This window comes from Metarhizium brunneum, chromosome 1, assembly GCF_013426205.1.
Source record: "Metarhizium brunneum chromosome 1, complete sequence".
Lineage (NCBI taxonomy): Eukaryota > Fungi > Ascomycota > Sordariomycetes > Hypocreales > Clavicipitaceae > Metarhizium > Metarhizium brunneum.
The window spans coordinates 5,629,031-5,649,558 of NC_089422.1; the positions used below are offsets into that span (position 1 = coordinate 5,629,031).

At 51.3% G+C, this 20,528-nt stretch overlaps 1 protein-coding gene across 1 annotated transcript in view; it reads right to left on the reverse strand.

The window, feature by feature from the left end:
• Nucleotides 1-20,528, reverse strand: part of NRPS32_0 (Nonribosomal peptide synthetase 32) — a gene marked incomplete at both ends in the record, with an annotated part of 28,516 nt that overhangs the window by 3,511 nt on the left and 4,477 nt on the right. The window contains 4 exons of the mRNA XM_066129790.1: nucleotides 5-4,585; nucleotides 4,650-9,305; nucleotides 9,369-12,487; nucleotides 12,560-20,495. Coding sequence (XP_065985947.1) covers nucleotides 5-4,585; nucleotides 4,650-9,305; nucleotides 9,369-12,487; nucleotides 12,560-20,495 — 20,292 coding nt within the window. The remainder of the gene's footprint in view (nucleotides 1-4; nucleotides 4,586-4,649; nucleotides 9,306-9,368; nucleotides 12,488-12,559; nucleotides 20,496-20,528) is intronic.

Sequence of the window (20,528 nt, forward strand, 5' to 3'; positions counted from 1 at the left end):
GTACCTCTGTTGGATCTTCCCCTCCAACTGTCTCTACCAAGGCTAGCGCGTGTTTGTCATGTGCCCGATGACGGTTTTGTTCCCGTACTGGGGAAGCGGACTGATAAGAGACGATGGAATTAAAGAGTGGCTCCCTGTTGAGGCCCAAGTCATGCTGGATTTCAGCCAGCGAGCAATGTTGGTGGTCGAGACTGCGAATAAAGTCGCTTTCATTTCTCTGTAGAATTGACAGCATTTGGTGGTTGCTGTCCAGCTGTAGGCGGCACACCAGCATATTGATAAACAGGCCAACCGAATTCTCAATACCGGAGAGCGGAATATCTCGCCCAGATGTTAAGTAGCCAAAGCAAACATCGTCTGTGCCGGTGTAGCAGCGTAAGACCAGGGCCCATGCTACCTGTATCACATTGGATAGCGTGAATCCGTATGTCTTGCAGAAAGCTCCAATGCGTTGAGCGTCAATATAGCGAGTCACAAAGTGCAACTCGCCCTCAGAAGCATCATTCAAGATGGGGAATAGAGTTGGGTTGACGTCACTGAGATATTCCCCCCAATAGTCAGCAATCTGCTGGCGGGGAACAGATGTCAAGTAAGAAATATAGTCTTTGTATGGCATGGCCGGCGAGTCAATAGCCTTTCCACCTATCATGCCGCTCAACTCTGTGCCAAGGATACTAATGGAGATACCGTCAACTAGGGCATGACTAATGGCGAGTTCACAGAGGATCTCTGCATTACATGTTGGCTTGATAATGAATTGCCAGGGGAAAGTTCCCAGGGGTTCCATGGGAGAATCGATAGAATCTAAAACGATGACCTTGCCAGCTCCATGATCAATGACCAATTGATCGTGTAGCCTGTCGCGGGAAGTACTCTCGGTGATAATGGTACGAAGTGCCGAGTGTCTCATCACGATCTGGGCCCACGCCTGTTGAATTTGGCTGATAGAAATGGGCAGCCGTGAGTCTGGAGTCGATACCTTCCAGACCGTTCTGGTAGTGTACAATGCATTGTTTCGCTCCTGGCTCAATAGTATGCCTTGTTGTACGGGCGAGCAAGGATAGGCTCCCTGTACCGAGGCTGGGTCAATGCCAATATAGCAAGGATGCTGCGAAGGCTGACAAAGTTCAGGGCCGGTCAGTGACAACTGGGGCGGTTTGCTAAGGGTAGAGAGACACGAAGCATCAGACAGCTCCTCAGCTGCGCTTTCAAGGAGACTCCGACAGGAAGAAACCCAATTCTGGATGGACGTTTGGCGCAGGGAATGCTTGTTATACGTGAAATCGAACTCCAAAGTATCCCCAGAGACCCAAATCTCGATGTCGAATATCTCGCCCCTTGGCATCCGCGGATCCACGCCGGCTGGTATGTCCAAAATGTCGGATGTGACTTGGAGGACAGAATCTTTGCTCTCCAGACTCTGATAACTTCCATGGTAATTCATAAGAATCTCCATCGGCTCTCTGAAAGTAAGCCGTTTACTTCCCTCGGGATGCAAATACCGAGCAGTGAAGTAGCTCCAACCGTTGGCTTGCGTCTGGCGTATAATGTCCTTTGTAAGTTGCGCCACGTCCATAAAGCTCGAGTCCACCTTGGCGCGAATAAGGGCAGGCCAGATAGTTGTGAACCAACCCACAGTTCCCGAGACATCCACGGAGCTGTTCCAAGGTTCTCTTCCATGACCTTCCTGGTATATAATTGGGGGCGGACGATCTGGGAACGACTTGACAAATGAAAGGAGAATTGCAGCGTGCAGAAGCTCAACGGGTTTGGTATGTAGTGCTTCATTTGCGGGCCCAAGTAGCAGCTTTGTGACACGTGCATCAATGTTGAATTTGATAGACATCACGTCGGCATGAATGTTCGAACACTTGGGGACCCCCCAATATTCTTCAACATTGAGCTCAAAATCCGGTATATTCGCCAACAATGGAAGTGTCTTTGACGGGATTAGATGCTTTTTCGCATGTTCGGCCTGCAAATGGCACCAGACCTGGAAGGGCAAGGAGCAAAGAGGTGGCAAGGACTCTCCTCCCAGTAGCATCTCGAGATCATTCAAAATGATCCGCCATGAGACAAGGTCAATGACTAGATGATGCGCCGCGAGGAAGAGATACTGATTGGCACCAACAGTTACGTGGTCTGCCACAAACAAGGGGCCTTGCATGAAGTCAAGGGCTGCCTGGCTTTCCACGAAACACTTCTTGGTCATCTCCGCAACAGAGAGTGTCAGGTTGCGATAACGATATGAATGCTCAATGTCATCAGTGACTAGCTGTACCCAAACTCCAGCTTCTTTCCGGAATCGGGCGCGGAGCATTGTGTGTCTTTTCACTATTGTCGCAATAGCAGTCTCAATGGATTCCCTTGGTTGTCTGAGCTTGACTAAGAAGCTCTGACTGAAATTGTTTAGGCCCTCCGAGGTTCGATCAAAAAACGCCTGCTGAATGGGGGAAAGGTCGAATACCGTTCCCACAGACTCCTGAATCTCTGCTGCTGTCGCCTTGGCCGACTGAATATGGGAGGCCAATCGTCGGATAGTTTTGTGACGGAAAATATCCGCAACAGTTACCGCCATTCCTTGCCGGCGACACTGGGAAACAAGCGTCATGGCACTGATAGAATCTCCCCCGAAGCGGAAGAAGTTATCGTCCAAGCCTATATGACCAGGAGCCTTGTTGAGCACACGGGCAATACAAACTTGCAGTGATTTCTCGAGTTCACTGGCTGGAATTCTTCCTTCGTCGCTGAGGGGTGAGAAATCGACATATTCATCGATTTGCTTGAGTGAGAGATTTGAGGCAGCCTCCCGGAGAAGCTTCCGGTTCACCTTGAGAGCTACACTGAGCGGTATCCCTTCCACAGGAAGGAATGCTGCGGGAACCATGGAAGGGGATAATATCTCCGCGAGCTGGGTCTGCGCCGCGAGAATTGCCATCTGGAAAGGAACCGAAGGTCCAACAAAAACAACATTGTCTGGACCGCCAATGACGGGACTGAAGGAGTGACTGATGAATGCGGCCAACATTGGTTTCGCATTTCCATTATCAGGTCGGATCACATCAACAACCACGTCCACGTCCCTGTCCTGGGGGAAGTATTGACGGATATGATAGGCAATTTCTTCAAGTTCTAGCCGCTGACCTTGGAGCTTGGCTTGAGTATCCTTGTGTCCCATATACAGGATGGATCCATCGGACTGGTACCGAACCAGGTCACCTGTCTTGTATAGCTGACTAAAGACACTTGATTGGAGGTGTTGCAGCCAGATTGGAGGTTTGATAAAAGAGGTATTATTTTGCTTCTGGCCTCCAAGATCGCCCCGGGGGAGAATAGGGCCTTGAAGAAGGAGCTCTCCAATGGCACCCGGAGGGAGGAGTCTTTGGTGATTTGCAGGATCTACAATCCAACACACCGCACCCGTTCCGACGCCGATATCATGCGGGTCTGATGTGTTCAGAGTGTTGGGCCGGATAGTACCACGAACTAAAAACTCAGTAGGGCTATAGCCTTTGACCAACCGGACAAAGCCCTGCCACCGTGCCACGTCCCAGGAGGTCGTGGGCTCGCCACCGAGATAAACTGTCTTCAGGGATGGGACACGTGAAGGATTAATACGCCGGGCCACTGAGGGAGTGAGATTTACCCAGTTAGCATTCAGATCATGAATCGCCTTTTCCACGTCCCCCAGCTGTGATGCAGATGGGATACACACACAGCCGCCTTGTGTGAGTGCCATTAAATAATCACCAATGCTTGTGTCAGATGCAAATGAGGCAACTTGTAACATCCGAGTGTTGCTGTCTATCCCCATAGGCCCCTTATTCGCCCCCACAGCCGAACAAAACGAGGCGTGTTCAATAATGAGTCCGTTCAGCTTACCGCTTGACTCAGGGGTGAAGACGGCGGACAGAGCATTTTGAGGCTTTGCAACAGACGGCAGTACTACGACAGACGGCCAGAGGTACTCAGCTTCTCTGTTCACTACAACAAGATCGACCGGAAGATGACGCAGCATTTCTTTATTGGCCATCGAGCTGAGGACAATCTTGACCTTGGCGTCTGCACACACTTTCTCCAGGCGGCTTACAGAGCTAGTCGGGTCCAGGAGAACGAATGCAGCACCAGATTTCATCACCGCAAGTATCGAAACAATAACCCACATGGACCTTTCAAACAGCAAGGGGATAAATGTTTCTGCTTGAACTCCCAAGTCTACGAGTCGAGTGGCAAGTCTGGACGAAAGGCGATCCAAATCTTGATATGAGAGGTCACCGTCCCAAGAGTGGACTGCCATGGAGGAGGGACTGCATTGGAAATGTCGCTCAATGAGGTCATGCACACAGGAGTTGAGGGTTATGGGAACCTCCTCGTTCCACCTATGAAGTTGAAGCTGATCCTCGGGGCTCAACAAACTCACCTGCCCAACTTTGACGTTGGGATGGGTCGCGATGCTAATTACTGCCTCCTTCATTGTGCGAAGGATCTGCCCGGCTTGCTCTGCTGATAGGTGCTCGTCCTTCCAGTAATTCAGCGAAAGGGATATACCTTGTCTGTCTACGAGGGCATGTATAGTGATGTCATACTAGATTAATAAACGTTAGAATGACGTATAGGGCGTAGCAAGCAAAGGGGTTCCGGTATTTTACCTCTGTTCGGTCCTCTCCATTCACTACCGAGAACTCGAACGATAAACCGGAGGAGTCGTAGTCTGAAGTCCTATTTTGCACAGACATGCTGGAGTTGAACAGTTCCGCTGCACCTATGGACATGGCGTGGAATATCTCTGCGAGGGAACAGTTTTGATACTTCAAGTTGTCAACGTTATCATCCTGATTAACCCGTAACACATCGAGCAGAGGCATATCTGAATCCAGTGGCATGTGATTGATCAAGACGTTGATGAAAGGACCGACAGCGCCTTCAATGTTTGACACGGGAGCGTCGCGACCAGACGTGACATATGCAAAACAGACGGATTTGGATGTGGTATAGCACCGCAGAATAAGAGCCCAAGCTACCTGAAGGATGTTCGAGATGGTAAATCCATGTTGCCTGCAGAACTGGTAGATAATAGAGGCGTCCTCGATCTCCAGCTCGACAGAGCACAGCTCTCGCTTGATGTTACTGGTAGAAGGTGGCCTACTCTGGCTGCTGATCCTAGGGAACATACACGGTGATATGGCGGAGAGCTTCTTCTTCCAGTAATCAATGACAGTGTCCACCGGAGTGGATTGTAGGTACCTGATATAGTCGCTGTAAGGCGGCCCAGCGCCTGCAGAGAGCATCTCGTCATATGCTAACTGCACTTCTCGTGTCAGAACAGCCATGGATGTTCCATCAATCAAGGCGTGGCTGACTTTCAAGTCACAAAATGTGTCACCCCTCTTGCTCTGGCATAAAATGAGGTGCCACAGAGCATTCTGATCTAGGTGCAGTCGAGTTACACGATAATCTCGGACTAATTCCATCACATCCTCGTCGTCATACTGCAAGGTGGTTATGTTATCCGGCAATGAGACCATGACCGCTTGATTATAGTATTCCATGTGTGAACTGCTCTGCACAAAGACGGTTCGGAAAACGGGGTGTCGGTCAAGAACACTTTTCCATGCTTCCCGGAGCCGGCTCAGGTCAATGGGGTTCTGTCCAGCGACTTGAAGTTTCCAAGTGAAACGAGGGCTGTAGAGATCATTATTCTTGGATTTGCTGAGCAAGATACCACGCTGAATGGGAGAGCATGGGTATGCATTCTCGATGATGGCACTGTTTTCTCCCTCTTGCAGACCAATCTGATCCCGGACTCTGGCGACAAACGCGTCAAGATCTTCGTAGGTTGTTGTAAGTAGGGGGAAATCGCTGAGTGTATAGGCTGGGGAGGCGTGACTTAAGCCCATAACCGCCCTGACGATCGACTTTTGATACTCATCAACCCAGTCTTTCAGCAAAACTTTGTGTTTCATTTGCTCATTGAAGGTAAAATACGCCATCAACTCTCCTTGGACAACGACGGCCGAAATAGTAATGAGTGCAAAGCGCGGTGCTTCTGATGCTCTATTGGTTTCTTGATGCTCTGTGTACGGCGATCTAATAATTTGTAAGATCGAGTTGTTATTCTCAAGCTGCTCTTTCACCCCCTCAAAGTTGAAAACGATTTCGACCGGCGTTGGTAATATGCTCTCCGAGTATCGCGAATCTTTGCAAAGCGAACTAAGACGGGCCCAGTCATTTGGAGTAGCCGAGCGGTGGGCATCTTTTGTGCGACGTACCATCTCTACCAGATCTTGACAATTGTCGACATTGACTAGAGTGGGATGAAGTGTAGCAAACAACCCCACCGTATTTGAAGTATCAATGGACTTATCGGCAGGCTGACGACTGTAACCTTCATTATACATGATTGGAGCGTTCCGTTCCACGAAGGTCTGAATGAAAGAATGGACTAATGCCGCATGCAAGATCTCAGCTGGCTGCGTCTGAAATGCCTGGTTGGCACGGCCCAAGAGCAGATTTGTTGTGGAATGGTCAATCGTAAATATGGTAGTGTTGGAGTGTTTGACCTGATTTGGACGTCCTGTCATACCCCAAAACTCAAGTGGACAGACCATAGGGACTTGTTCCCCCGAGTGAGGAAGAAGTCTGTTTCCAGTGAGATGATGCCTAGCCTTGGAATCTGTCTCTAAACTGCACCAAGCCTGGAAGGACGTTGGTACCGGAGCAAATGCAGGGATCGGGTTTTTCTGGCTTAATACAGTCTCCAGGTCACCGAGTATAATGTGCCACGAAGCCAGATCAGCAACGAGACGGTGGACAACAAGAATGAGATAATCGTCTTTTTGTCCATCCGGTTGCACATGATCTGCAACTAATAGCGGACCGTGTTGAATATTAACACACTCTTGTGCGCTTTGCAGCACCTGAGTGATTTCATTCTCACCAGAGATGATCGAGTGCTGAAATCGGTACGACCCTTCAGTTTGAGATGTGATGCGCTGCATCCAGGAGCCGTCACAATCCTGGCTGAACCGAGAACGAAGCATGGAATGACGTTCGACAATGGTCCTGATGGCCCTTCGCAGACGCTCAGCCTCAATTTTTCTAGTAATCTTCATGACGCTACAGTAATTGAAGTCATCAAAACCATGTGGAGAAAAATGGAAGAAGAGTTGCTGGCTTGAAGACAAGGGGAATGGTTCATCGATCTTTTCAACAGCCAACGCATCAGCACTGTTTTTTTCGTTTCGAGCATGAGTGGCAATTGCGGCAAGCGTGCGATACCGAAATACATCTTCCATGCCAATAGAAATACCAACACGGCGACATTGGAAAACCAGCTGCATGGCCGAAATGGAATCCCCGCCCAGATGGAAAAAGTCATCATTAGTTCCGATCATCTCCGTCGCCAGGTTTAGCACCTTGGCCCAGAGTGGATGTAACTTCTGTTCCATTTCGGTCGTGGGAGTCTGCTTGACTGACGCACCGGCGTGCATATATGTTTCTAGCTCACTCCGAGTCAGCGCCGCTGCTCTTCGTTTCAGCATACGACGATCTGTCTTGCAAGAACTGGTCAGAGGGACAAAGTTCAGAGGCAGAAAGATCGTGGGCACCATGTGCTTGGGCAGCTGGTTTTGTAGCCGGGCCTGAGTGAGAGCCACCTGTACAGAAAATGCTGTACTTGGAGGAGCAAAGAGATCAGCGTCAATGTCAACGTCGTTGTCATTTAGACTCGCGGGCTTGACAAAGGCAACCAAGAATGAACGAGAGGCTTCTGATTCCAACGCGAGAACATCCACTACGACACGTTCCGCGCCGTCGAAGCTATTGGATATATGATGCTCAACCTCACCAGGCTCAATGCGTTGGCCCCTAAGCTTGACTTGGGTGTCCTTGCGCCGGAAGAAACGGATCGACCCGTCTGGGCAATAATGAACCAAATCCCCCGTCTTATAGAGTCGGACACTCTGGTTGTTACGGAACCTTTCTGCCCAACCTGGGTTTTCGATAAACGCTGCTGAGGTCTTTAGAGGGTCATTCAAGTAACCGCGGCCAAGAATCGGGCCTTCGATGAGCAGTTCCCCAATGGCCCCTACCGCTACCAGCTTGTTGTGATCGTCTGGATCGACAATCCAACAGATACAGCCGCTCTCACGGCCAATGTTCCTTGGATCAGATGATAGATCTGGGTTGACGAGAGCCAGGACCGAACACTCTGTCGGACCAAATGTCTCCCGAAGAGATACCCGACCCTGCCACATCTTTATATCATCGTATGATGGAGTCTCACCAATGAGAATTATGGTTTGTAGTGATGGGACCTGGGTAGGCTCGAGCAGACGAACAACCGGCGGCGTTGTTTGAATCCAGGTAGCGCCGTATTGTTGAATAGCCTCTGCCAGCGCGTTGACTCGTTGAGACTCCGAAGGTATGCAGACGCAAGCACCTGCCATGAACGTTGCCAGCTGGTCCATGATGCTCACGTCCCAGGTGTAGGCGGAAAATTGTAGCACACGAGTAGAACTGTCGATGGATAAGGATTGATGCTGGGCCATCGCACTGGTACAAAACGAAGAATGATCGATAACAACGCCTTTGGGTTTCCCGGTTGAACCAGATGTGAAAACCGCATACGCTGCATGTGTAGGCTTGGCTTGTGATGATCGTATGGGCTCCGATGGGGGCACGACCCACGACTCATCTTCGCCGTCGCCAATCATGATCATCTCTCTGACCAACGACGAGGCATCCTCAGCTGTTTTGGAGGAGATCATGATTTGACAACCCAGATCAGAGCAAATGGTCTGCTTATGGGCAAGGGGGAGAGAAGGATCAAGGAGGGTAAAAGCACCGCCAGCACGGAGGACGGCAAGCATGGCCACAGATGTCCACCTAGATTTCTCACAGTGTATGGTTACATATGTCTCCGGTTCAACACCACGGTGGGTCAAAACTCGAGACAGGCTGAACGACAATTGATCCAGCTCCGCGTAAGAGAAATCACCATCCCACGCACAAACAGCCTGAGCTGAAGGGGTAGACAGGAAAAATGGCTCGATGGCTTCATGTATGCACACCTGTCGCGTCTCGGGGAGAACCTCGTTCCGCAATTGTAACCAGTGAAGATGATCTTCGCTTAGAAGATCGACATCCCGGATTTTTGCATTCGTCAAGGCTACCGAACTCAGAAGGGCTCTTTCAAAGGCAGCTGCAAGATCATGGACCTGGCTTGGTGTGAATGAGTGCTCGTAGTACCACAGCGCATATTCCATGTCGTCTTTGGATACAGAAACGTTTAACGTAAGGTCATACTGTAAGATGTATTAGCGACGTCATGTGAATGTAATGCAAAACGTGGAGATGGAAAAAGCTACCTCTGTCGGGTCGTCACTGTCGACTGTACGTATGGAAAGCCCAGAGGTATGATTGACTTGTTGTTGCTCAGATTTGGTCTGGAATGAGACCACGGTATTGAACAAGCCACGTCCAGAAATACCCAACGAATGGTATATCTCGGCCAGCGAGGTGTGCTGATGACCCAGCCCTCGTAGGAAGTCTGAGTGAATCGACTGGACCAGATCTGCAATGGCGTTGCTGCCGTCCAAGTGCATCTTGCTTACAAGAATATTGATTAAAGGCCCGATGACCTCGTCTATTCCAGCAATCGGCATATTTCGACCGGTGACCAGATAGCCAAAGCATACAGCATCAGATGCAGTGTAAGCTCTCAGAACCAAACCCCAAGCCAGCTGAACCAGGCTAAACAGGGTGACCCCATTCTCTCCACAGAACACTTGAAGTGGGCGAAGATCGTCAAGCTTCCGGGTGACATATGATACTGAACCCGGGTAATTGGGGTCTTGAGAATGGTGTAGAGTGGGAAGGATACAGTGGTCTGACCCCTCTAGATACGTGGCCCAGAACTGCGTGGCTACTCCACTGGGAAGACTCTGAACATAAGAAATATAATCTTTCAGAGTTGCCACGGGCTCGGAGAAAACTTGGTCTCCATAAGCACGAGACAGTTGCTGTTCAAGCAAACTCGTTGAAAACCCATCCACCAGAGCGTGAAGGATGCGAAACTCACACAAGAGCGCAACGCCTGCACGAGTCACAATGAGTTGCCACGGGCGGGATGCTCTGACACTACCGAACTCTTGAGAGACCGGAGAGTTTATACCATCAGCATCGACAAGTATGACATCGCCGGCTGAGTGTCTCAGCACCACTTGGTCCCAGAGCTGGCCCGAATGGCTCTCCACGAAGATGGTGCGGAGAATGGGATTGTGATTGACAACCTTATGCCATGAGCGTATGAAGCGGTCAACATCAATGCCTTCCATAGTTTGAACCTCCCATGTAGTACTGGTAATGTACTGTGCTGCATCCTTGGCTTGACTGAGGAGCATGCCTAGTTGAATGCTTGAACATGGGTAAGCATCCTCGATCTCTGTTATGTCGTGTACTTCTGCCACGGTGGCAACCGTATCGACTAGATGCGCCAGATCACTGTAGCCGATTTGTAGAAGAGGGAAGTCGGCAAGCGTAAATTGCCTCTGGATTTCCTGGAGCTTCACACTGGCCTCGCGCAATGCAGCCTCAAAGGACGAACCCCACTGCCGAATGCGAGCTTGGGGCATAGCTTGGTGATGGGAGATTTCCACCTGCAACTGTCCACGATTAACTACAGCTGACACGTCGAAGAGCTCAAATCGAGTGGCAGTGGCTGCTACGTCAAACCGAGTATACTGAGTCTCAGCCATGTGGAATAGTCCCTGTCGCTGTTCCAACTGTTGGAACGATCCAGCATAGTTGAATACTATCTCGAGGGGCACCTCCAGCGGCAGTTGGCTGCGTCCTGCGGGGTGTAGGAATCGTGATGCAAAATAAGCCCATCCGTTATTTCGGACTTGTCGTCGCCCATCTTTGGTTCGTTTCACCACCTCGATAAGACTATGCGTCGGGTGCACGGTGATTAGGGTAGGCCATATAGTGGTAAACCATCCTACGGTTCGGGATAAATCGATCGAGGGATCCCATACTTCTCTTCCATGTCCCTCGCTATAGATGATTGGGGCATCTCGATCTGGGAACTGTTTCATGAACGAGTAGACGAGTGCAGCCTGAATGATTTCCACGGGTCTCGTCCGCAAGGCATCATTAGCGTGACCCAAAAGACTCTCGGTCACTTCTGCATCCAGGGTGAAGCCGATAGAGACAATATCCGAACAAGTGTTAGATCGGCTTGTCAAGCCCCAGTAATCCATGCATGTAAAGGTTGTCGACAGCGGGACATGGTTCTCTGTAGGTGTCGGATACACTTTCTGAGGGGGGAGTTGTTCCCGGACATGCTGAGCCTGGAGATGGCACCAGGACTGAAAGGATAACGATGACTCGATGTTGCGACAACCGCGAGCATTAGAGGCGGAAGATGCCTCCAGGGACTCCTCCAGATCGCTGAGGATAATTCGCCATGAGACATGGTCTACCACGAGGTGATGCGCCACAAGGAGAATGTATTGCCCCTGACCATGGACTTGATAGAGGTCAACTGCCAGCAAAGGACCACTCACGATATTAAGGCTTTGCTGGGTCTTCAATGCATGGGGCTCAATGGACGCAACATCGGCCACCTCGTGCGATTTGAATAAATAGGGCGAGGACGACTCTGGCTTGGAAGTTATGCTCTGCGTCCACAGGCCCTCTGCATCCTGACTAAACCGGGCTCGCAGCATCACGTGATGTCTAACCACCTCGCGGACGGCGTCCTCCAAGTCTTCCACAGAAACATTTCTTGCGAGAGACAAAAAAAAGCTTTGATTATAGTGATTATGGGACTCCTGCGGCACGACGTCGACAAACATCTCTTGTATCGGAGACAATGCAAATGATACATCCAGTTCCTCAGGTTGCGGCAGAAGCAGGGCTGTGGTATTTTTCGCACGCGACGCCAGTTTCTCAATCGTGCTCTGGGTCAAGACATCGCCAACAGACATGGCAATTTGAAGAGCATTTGCACGCGCCACGAGCGACATGGCACTGATGGAATCACCGCCCAGCGCGAGAAAGCTATCGTCGATGCTGACCTCGCCAAGTGGTAGGTTCAAGACCTTGGCGCACAGCATCCCTAGAGCTCGTTGCATTTCCGTTTCCGGTGCTCGTTTGGTTCTGCGAGGGTTGATAAAGGCTTTGATGTCCTTCCGATTCAAATTCCTACCCAGATTCTGCAACACACCGCGGTTCACCTTTCCAGATAGCGACAGTGCAATGCGATTCACGGGCAGGAAAAGGGTGGGAATCATGTAGGGCGGGATCGTGTCGCGCAGTTCGGACTCGGTCCTCTGCACATCGGCAAGGAACGAGGCTGTTGCTGGTAGTATGCTCATCTCTGTGGATGATGAGTGGCCATTGGGGAGTTTCTGCAGATGAGGAACCTCTAAGAAAGCGGCGAGGATTGACTTCCCCTGTTGTTCATTTGGATGAAGAACCTCCGCTGCAACGTTAGTCGCCTGGGGGAACAGGCGATGCACGTGGTGCTCGACGTCGCCCAGTTCAATTCGCTGACCGTGAATTTTTACCTGGAGATCTTTGCGGCCGATATATTTCAGGTCCCCGGTAGGTAGTAGCTGCACAAGATCGCCAGTTTTGTACACACGATCTTCTTCGCCGCGAACTCGCTGGAGCCATCGCATTGATGGAACGAAGACAGATGCTGTCAGTTCCGGGGCATTAAGGTACCCTCGTCCAACAATTGGTCCCTCGATAATTAGCTCACCTATTGCGCCGATAGGGACCAGTTGCTCGTCATCAGCAGGATCTACAACCCAACAAACACCTCCCATGCCCTTACCGAGCACTTGAGGAGGATGACTTAGGCTCACCGGGTTTTGCCCAGTTGCGGCACAGGAGCACTCCGCAGGCCCGTACAAATTAATGAGACGGACTTTGTCTTGCCATTTCTCAACATCAGCTTGGGTCATGGCCTCACCGCTCATGACAAGGATCTGCAGACTGGATACATCGCCTACATCAAGCATTCTAGCCACAGAGGGAGTTAATTCTGCAAAGTTTGCGCGCGACTCCCTCAAAGAAGCTGGTAGGTTATTCTTAACATTCTTGCTATGTGGAATAAAGATGGAGCCTCCATGCATTAAAGGAAGCAGATGATCGGTGATACTGACATCGAATGCATAGGATGCGAATTGGAAGACCCGCGTGCTTTGGTCCATACCGATGAGCCGCCCTACCGCCAGGCTGCTGGTACAGAAGGAGGAATGCTCGATAAGGATGCACTTTGGTGTACCGGTAGATCCACTGGTGAAGACGCAGTAGGCAATTTGCCTGGGATCAGAAACCGGAACTGGGAGGGCCACTCCGTTAGGGAAACCAGAGGACGCAAGATCTTGCCGCGAGCACACCACTACCCGTGCCTCTGGGACCAGTGTGGATGCCAGATCGGCGTGTTTCGCTGATGCTACAATTATCTTTGCCTCAACAGCTTCGCAAAGGGATTTCAGGCGGGGGGCTGGCTGTGAAGGATCAAGCAGAAGAAACGCCAAGCCAGCCCGCATCACACCAAGCAACGCAATGGCTGTGTTCATGGACTTCTCTGATAAGATAGGGACAATTGTCTCGGGCTTCACTTGGGCTGAGGAGAGTAGGTGCGCTGACAGGCTGGAGGAAGACGAGTCCAGTTCGCGGTACGTTAGCGTCCCATCCCAGGCGTCCACGGCAATTGCGTCTGGCGTATTTTCACTATAGGATAGAATTAAATCGTGTACGCAAGCCTGAACACGTGGTGGCAGATGGGCGTTCCGCTTGAGGAGAGATTGCATGCCCTGTGGACTAATCTCCTTCAGATCCCTGACAAACATAGCGTTATCCATGATTCGGGAAATTGCATTGGATAGTTGGAACAGCATCATTTGCATGACGGCGGGCTCGGTGATGTGGCTGTCAAACGCGACTCGGAACTTGATTGCGGAGGAAGCCAAGTCGCACGTGAGGTTGATGGCATATGAGGAGAAGGCTTTCTCGTCATGAGCATACTCGTAGGCCACAGAGAAGTCTGACGATTCGGTACTTTCTTCATTCATCCACTGAATCACAAGCAGACTCTGGAACTGGCAAGCTAACGCGGCCTCGGGGCTCAGCGAGCGGATGGATTGGAGTCCGGTCTGCTCGAATCGTATCATTTGGGTTCCCTGTGTTCGGATGTCTCCCAGTGCATCTTTGGTACACATGTTGGGGTCGACGCGAATGCGGATGGGTACTGTGGCAATAGTTGGGCCTGTCATGTTCTCAATGCCTGGGACTGGAGCGCTGCGTCCAGCGACAGTGGTGCCAAAAACCACATCGTCCGAGCTGCTGTAGCTCGAGATCACCGCTGCCCAAGCTAGGCGTACTATTGTGGAAATGGTGAAGTCAGAAGACAGCCCACGGAGCGCGAGCGTGTGTTCGAGGAAGCCATCTATGGATGGAACATGATGAGCTGAAGGCAGCGGGGGGAACTGTTCGCAGGAAAGGCCCTCGAATTCGTTTCTCCAGAACTCGGAGCTAGCAACATCATCAGCGCGGCAAATGTAGTCCACGAACCCATTGAACGGACGAGGAGATAACATCTGGCCCATATAGGCTGTTTGCAGATCCTGGACAAGCATAGGGATGGACCATCCATCGTATAAAGCGTGATGCAGCGTCACCACCAGATACCACCCGCCCTGCTTAGAATCCTGCACAATGGCAGCTCTGGCTAGAGGACCCCCCATGCGTATAGGTATAGAGGCTTCCACTTTGAAATACTCATCCAGATTAGCTGCCTCGTGCCACTCAACTTCAGAATCCAGTACGGCCTGGTATAGTTGTCCATCGGCGTCTTGGACGATTCGAGTGCGTAGAATGACATTCGCCTTTACGGTCGACTCCCAAGCCTTCTTCATGCTATCGAGGTCGACACCGGACGGCAGCCGTATAGGAAAATAGCCCTGGTAGGCCCCTTGTTGCTTCAAGCTTAACGCCAGCAACCCAGCTTGGAGGGCGGTTGCGGGATAGATGTCTTGGATCCGGTCAGTGGATATAGAACACGAGCTGGCTACCAGAGAACAGAGTCGGCTTATTTCAGCCTCATCTGGCAGAAGGAGAAACGGTGGAATTAGTCGCGCTGTTAAGTCGCCTTCACTGCGATGCATCTTTCCAGCCAACGCTGCGAGGGTCGGCTCGCTGAAGATATCTACCACCTGTACCGTCCAACCGGCCTGACGAGCATCCCCAACGAAGCGGATAGCCGAGATTGAGTCCCCTCCATGCTCGAAGAAGGTATCATTCATTCCGATATCCTCGACCGGCACCTTCAACACACGACCAGAGATAGACTGGACAAGACGCTCCGTGTCAGTGGTCGGGGCTCGTTTAACTTTGCTTGCCGCCATGTAGTGTCTTTTTTCTTCTCTTGCGAGACGGGAAGCGGCTTGGCGTACAGTTTTTCTCTCTGTTTTACCAGACGATGAGAGAGGGATCTTCACCACGGGTATAAAAGTTGCCGGCACCATGGCAGGTGGGAGCTTCTTGCGGAGTTGAGCTACCACTGTCTGCACCTTGGCTCGGAACGTATCACTAGGTTGATTGAAGAGGCCATGTGCAGAAGCTTCTCCCCGAAGATCATGATACTCGCTGGGAATTTCGATAAATGCCATCAAGGCGGGTCTTTCGTCATCACTAACTGGAACAATCAGGTCCACCATCAGACGCGTCGCCTCTGCAAAGCACTCCTTCAAATAATGCTCGATTTCTCCTAGCTCAAGTCTTTGTCCTCTCACTTTCACTTGGGTATCTTTGCGGCCGACATAGCACATTGATCCGTTATTCGGGTGATAATGAACCAGATCTCCCGTTTTGTACAACCTCCGTGGACCAGATTTGAGTGGAAACCGGCGAACCCACGCGGGATCCTCGATAAAGGCAGCAGAAGTTTTCTGTTCATCATTCAAATAGCCCCGACTCAAGATCGCGCCCTCGACAACAAGTTCACCAACTGTGCCAATTGGAGCCAGCTTATCATGGTCCTCCTGGTCAACGATCCAGCCAACACTACCGGTAGCATAGCCAATGTTGGAATGATCCGTCATGCTCGTGATGGAGGCATTGACGAAGCAATCAACAGAACATTCCGCAGGTCCATATGCGTTGACCAGCTTCACTGCGCCAGCCCAGGTGGTCACGAGACCTGCGGTCATCGGCTCTCCGCTGAGCACCAGAGTACGCAGCCCAGGAACATCTTCTGGCCTCAGAAGCTCGGCTAGTGACGGGGTGATATGCATGTAGTTGGCTTGGAGTCCCTCTACAGCCAACGCAAGGTTGTTCTCCCGCTGCGAGGCCTGCGGAATACAGATACAACCCCCGGCAAGCAAAGTCGCCAGATGGTCAGAGACGCTCACGTCGAAGGCATAAGAAGCCACCTGGAGAGCCCGTGTGTTCCTGTCAATACCCATGGGCCCTATGAGGGCTTGCATACTCGTAAGGCATGCCGCGTGCTCAATGACAACGCCCTTTGGGGTACCGGTGGTGCCGCTGGTGAAGACTGCATACACCCTGTTGTTCGGTTGGACACCGGACGCCCTCCACACTTTGGGTGTTGTTGATTTGTTATCCGTCTCCTCTTGCCATTCATCACTATCCAGAAGAATAACCGTGGAAGCAATGTTCAACGCAGCAGACGAGAGTGAGGTGGACGTAAGCAAAACAGGGGCATCCAGCTGACTATGAATGAGTTTCAGACGATCCAAGGGATGTGCAGGATCCATCAACACAAACGCACCGCCGGCGAGCATGATCGCGAGCACGGCAATAGGTGTCCACTTGCACTTCTCCAGGTATACAGGGATAAGTACTTCTGGCCCTACCCCCCGCTCAATTAATACTTCAGCGAGCTGAGAGGACAAGCTGTCTAGCTCGCTATAAGACAGGTCACCATCCCATGAACAGACGGCAAGTGCTTGCGGCTGGCTCTTGCAATGACCGTCTATCACCTCGTGCACCAGGCCGTCCACCTGGGGAGGGATATTCTGGTTCCAGGCCTGAAGCTGCTGTATTGTCTCCGGCCCGACCAGATCAATATCAGAAACATTTAAGGATTGCTTTTCCACAAGTTGAAGGATCGCTTGTCCCAGATGATAGCACAAAGTTTCAGTTTCTGCTTTACTCAGCACTTCTGAATCAAAGGATGCTTGGATCAAAATATGGTCTCCGTTGAGATTGCATAGCAGGGTCAATGGATATGTATTAATGGCGGCGATATTTTCCGTGAATCGCTGAACCTCATGCATAAGCTTTGGCTGGTAAAAGCTTTGCTGTTGTTGAATGACGAGGAGATTCTGGAATTGACACGCGACCGCCGCATCTGCTCCTAGAGCCTTGATGTTGTGAAGACCAGTCGCCTCATAAGGAATCATATCAATGGTTCGAGCCTGCACATTCTCCAATGATTCCAGCACAGATTCTGCGGGATTGATACTTACCCGGAATGGGACTGTCGCCATTGTAGGGCCTGTCATCTGCTCAATGTCTGCGACAGGCGCGCTACGTCCGGCGACAGTCGCCCCAAAGACAACATCACGCGAATCTGTGTGCTTGGATAATACCATAGCCCAGGCAAGGCGGACTATGGTTGAAAGGGTAAACTTGGAGCCTACAGACGGAGTCTCCAGCCTGTGTTCCACAAGCTGCAGAGTAGTCGCCATGTTAGCACGGTTAAGCTGAACCGAGGGAGTGGGAAACACGGCGCAGTTTAAGTCTGTGAACTGAGACCGCCAAAACTTGTTAGAAGCTGATATGTCCACACGACTCAGATATTCTACAAAGCCTGTGAAAGGCCGAAGCTTCAAACTCTGACCAGCATAGGCCGACTCTAATTGCTCAAGAAGAAGCGTCATTGACCAACCATCATACACGGCGTGGTGAATAGTGAGGACCAAAAATGTCTCAGACTCTTGAGAAATTATGACGCATTGAAGCAGCGACGCTCCTAGTGCGATTCTGGCCTCCTTTGTGGCCTTCATGGTCTCCTCGAAGCTTGAGGACTCTATCACGCAGGTAGGGCCATGCTTTAAGACGACCTGGAATGTGCGAGCGGACTGTGACTGGATAATTCGTGTCCGCAAGATGGGATTGGCAGCAACGACCATGTCCCATGCGGCCGCAAGACGAGGGATATCGACGCCCGGATTGATTCGGTGCTGGTACTGAGCTACGTATGATCCTTGCTGTTTAATAGTAAGACTCACAAGACCCTCCTGAAGCGCCGTGCATGGGTAAATGTCTTCTATATCATCGCAGGATGCCTGGCATTCGTTCATCGCTATCTCTATGAGCGCCTCGGGCTTCTCTTCGGATGGTATTAGACTGAATGGAGCAGAATTTTGGACGGATGATAGATCACGGCGCTGTAACCCTTCGGCCAAACGTGATAGGCTGGGCCTGCTGAAGATGTCGGAGACCACCAGAGTATAGCCTGCCGCGCGTGTAAGGCCCACGATTTTCATGGCTGTTATGGAATCGCCGCCGAGCTGGAAGAGATTGTCACTAACTCCCACGCTTTCCGTCGGCAGGTCAAGCGCCGTAGCCCAGAGACTCTGCATGAGCTTCTCATTTGGCGTTGTAGGCTGCATCTTTCCGCCTCCTCCCCTGGCATCCACCAGCACCTCGAGGTCGGTGCGAGAGAGCCGTGACGCAGCTACTCGAATGATGCGACGGTTAGTTTTTCCTGACTTGGTTCTCGGAATCATCGAAATCTGAATCATGAGTTGAGGGATCATGTGGTTGGGGATGGAAAGAGGTAGCTTCGTTTGGATGTCTTGGGACAGCGAGCGGAAGCTGTCGCTCGCTGGTATCAAGAGTGACTGCGGCGGGAGATTCTGGCTTGTGTCCGCCTCGTTGCAGAGAAATGCAATCAAAATACTAGATCTGGCTTGATCAGTCGGATGGATAACATCAACCACGACATTGTACCCGGGAGGTAGATGACGCCGAATAAGAAATTCGGCCTCTTCCAGTTCGATTCTATGGCCACGAAGCTTGATTTGGCTATCTTTGCGACCCAGATATCGCAGAGAGCCATCCGGATTATAATGCACCAAGTCACCAGTTCGATATAACCGACAACCGTTGTATGAAGAAGTGGGCAACCAGGATGGTCGAGCAGAAACGAAGGAGATCTCGGTGGCATCAGGCCGGCGAAAGTATTCGCGAGCTACAACAGGTCCTTCGAATATGAGCTCTCCTATTGCGCCAATAGGCATGGGTCGATTGATGTTGGATGGATCAACGACCCAACCAGAACCTCCAACGGGCCATCCAATTGTGCCCATAGTCCATCGACCGGCCTCTACAGGCTGCGTAGTGCAAATAGTGCACTCGGTAGGGCCATAAGCGTTGACAAGCTCGACTTTACTGCACCAGGTATCGGCGATATCTTGGGGCAGGTTCTCTCCGGTCAGGATCATGGTGCGCACGCTGGGGAAGTCTTTGGGCTGGAAAAGACGAACGAAGGACGGGGTGAAGGCCACCCAGTTGACTTTAACAGTTGATATAAATGTCGCCAGCTCATTCATTCTTGCCATTTGTGAAGGGATGCAGACACATCCCCCCGATGTCAGGACCGCAAAGATTTCCCAAACACTAACATCGAAAGTGTATGAGGCGAATTGCAACGCTCGGGTCTCACCATTGATGCTTAATCTGCGACTCTGCTCACGTATGCTCGTGGAGAGCCCATCGTGCTGAAGGATGATGCCCTTGGGACGACCGGTGCTGCCGGAGGTGTATAGGATGTATGCGCCGTTGCTCGGTTGCACTGGTGAAGATGCATCCAGGAGTTGCGCGGCGGAGTGCGCAAACATGTCTAAAGAAATGACAATCTTCCTCGCAGAGGATTGAAAGTCAATATTGGTCGTTGTCGAGGAGACGATGATGATCTCTGGCGTGGCCTCCTCAAGCATGGCCTGAATACGTTCGACGGGAGCGCTAGGGTCCAACGGCACACATATGCCTCCTGCCCTGAGGACAGCCAACTTAGAAACAGGTACCCAGGCGGACCGTTCAAGGCAAATCGGCACAGGCATCTCCGGTCCAACTCCCTGATCTATTAGACATGCAGCGAGCGAGGAGGAATGATCCCACAACTGTTGGTATGTAAAGCTTCCATCCCATGCGTCTATCGCCAGCCGGTCCGGATGTGCAATGCATTCCTCCCTGACCATATCATGGATACAGGCGCTCACTGTAGCAGCTGGGGGGCTGTTCCAATCCACAATTTGAACCAGGTCTGCGGCGCTTACCATGTTCACCTCAGACACAGACACATCCGGCCGGGTGGTGATCTCTCCAAGTACGGCGCTGAAAGTGCTTTTTATGCTGCGAGCCAACTCAGGCGGAATCTTATTTTCCCAATAGGTAAATGAGACAGCCGCATCCTCGCGGCCAGCCCTGACATTCAAGACTATATCGAACTAGTGTGGTTGGGTCAGCTCACGTCTGTGTCG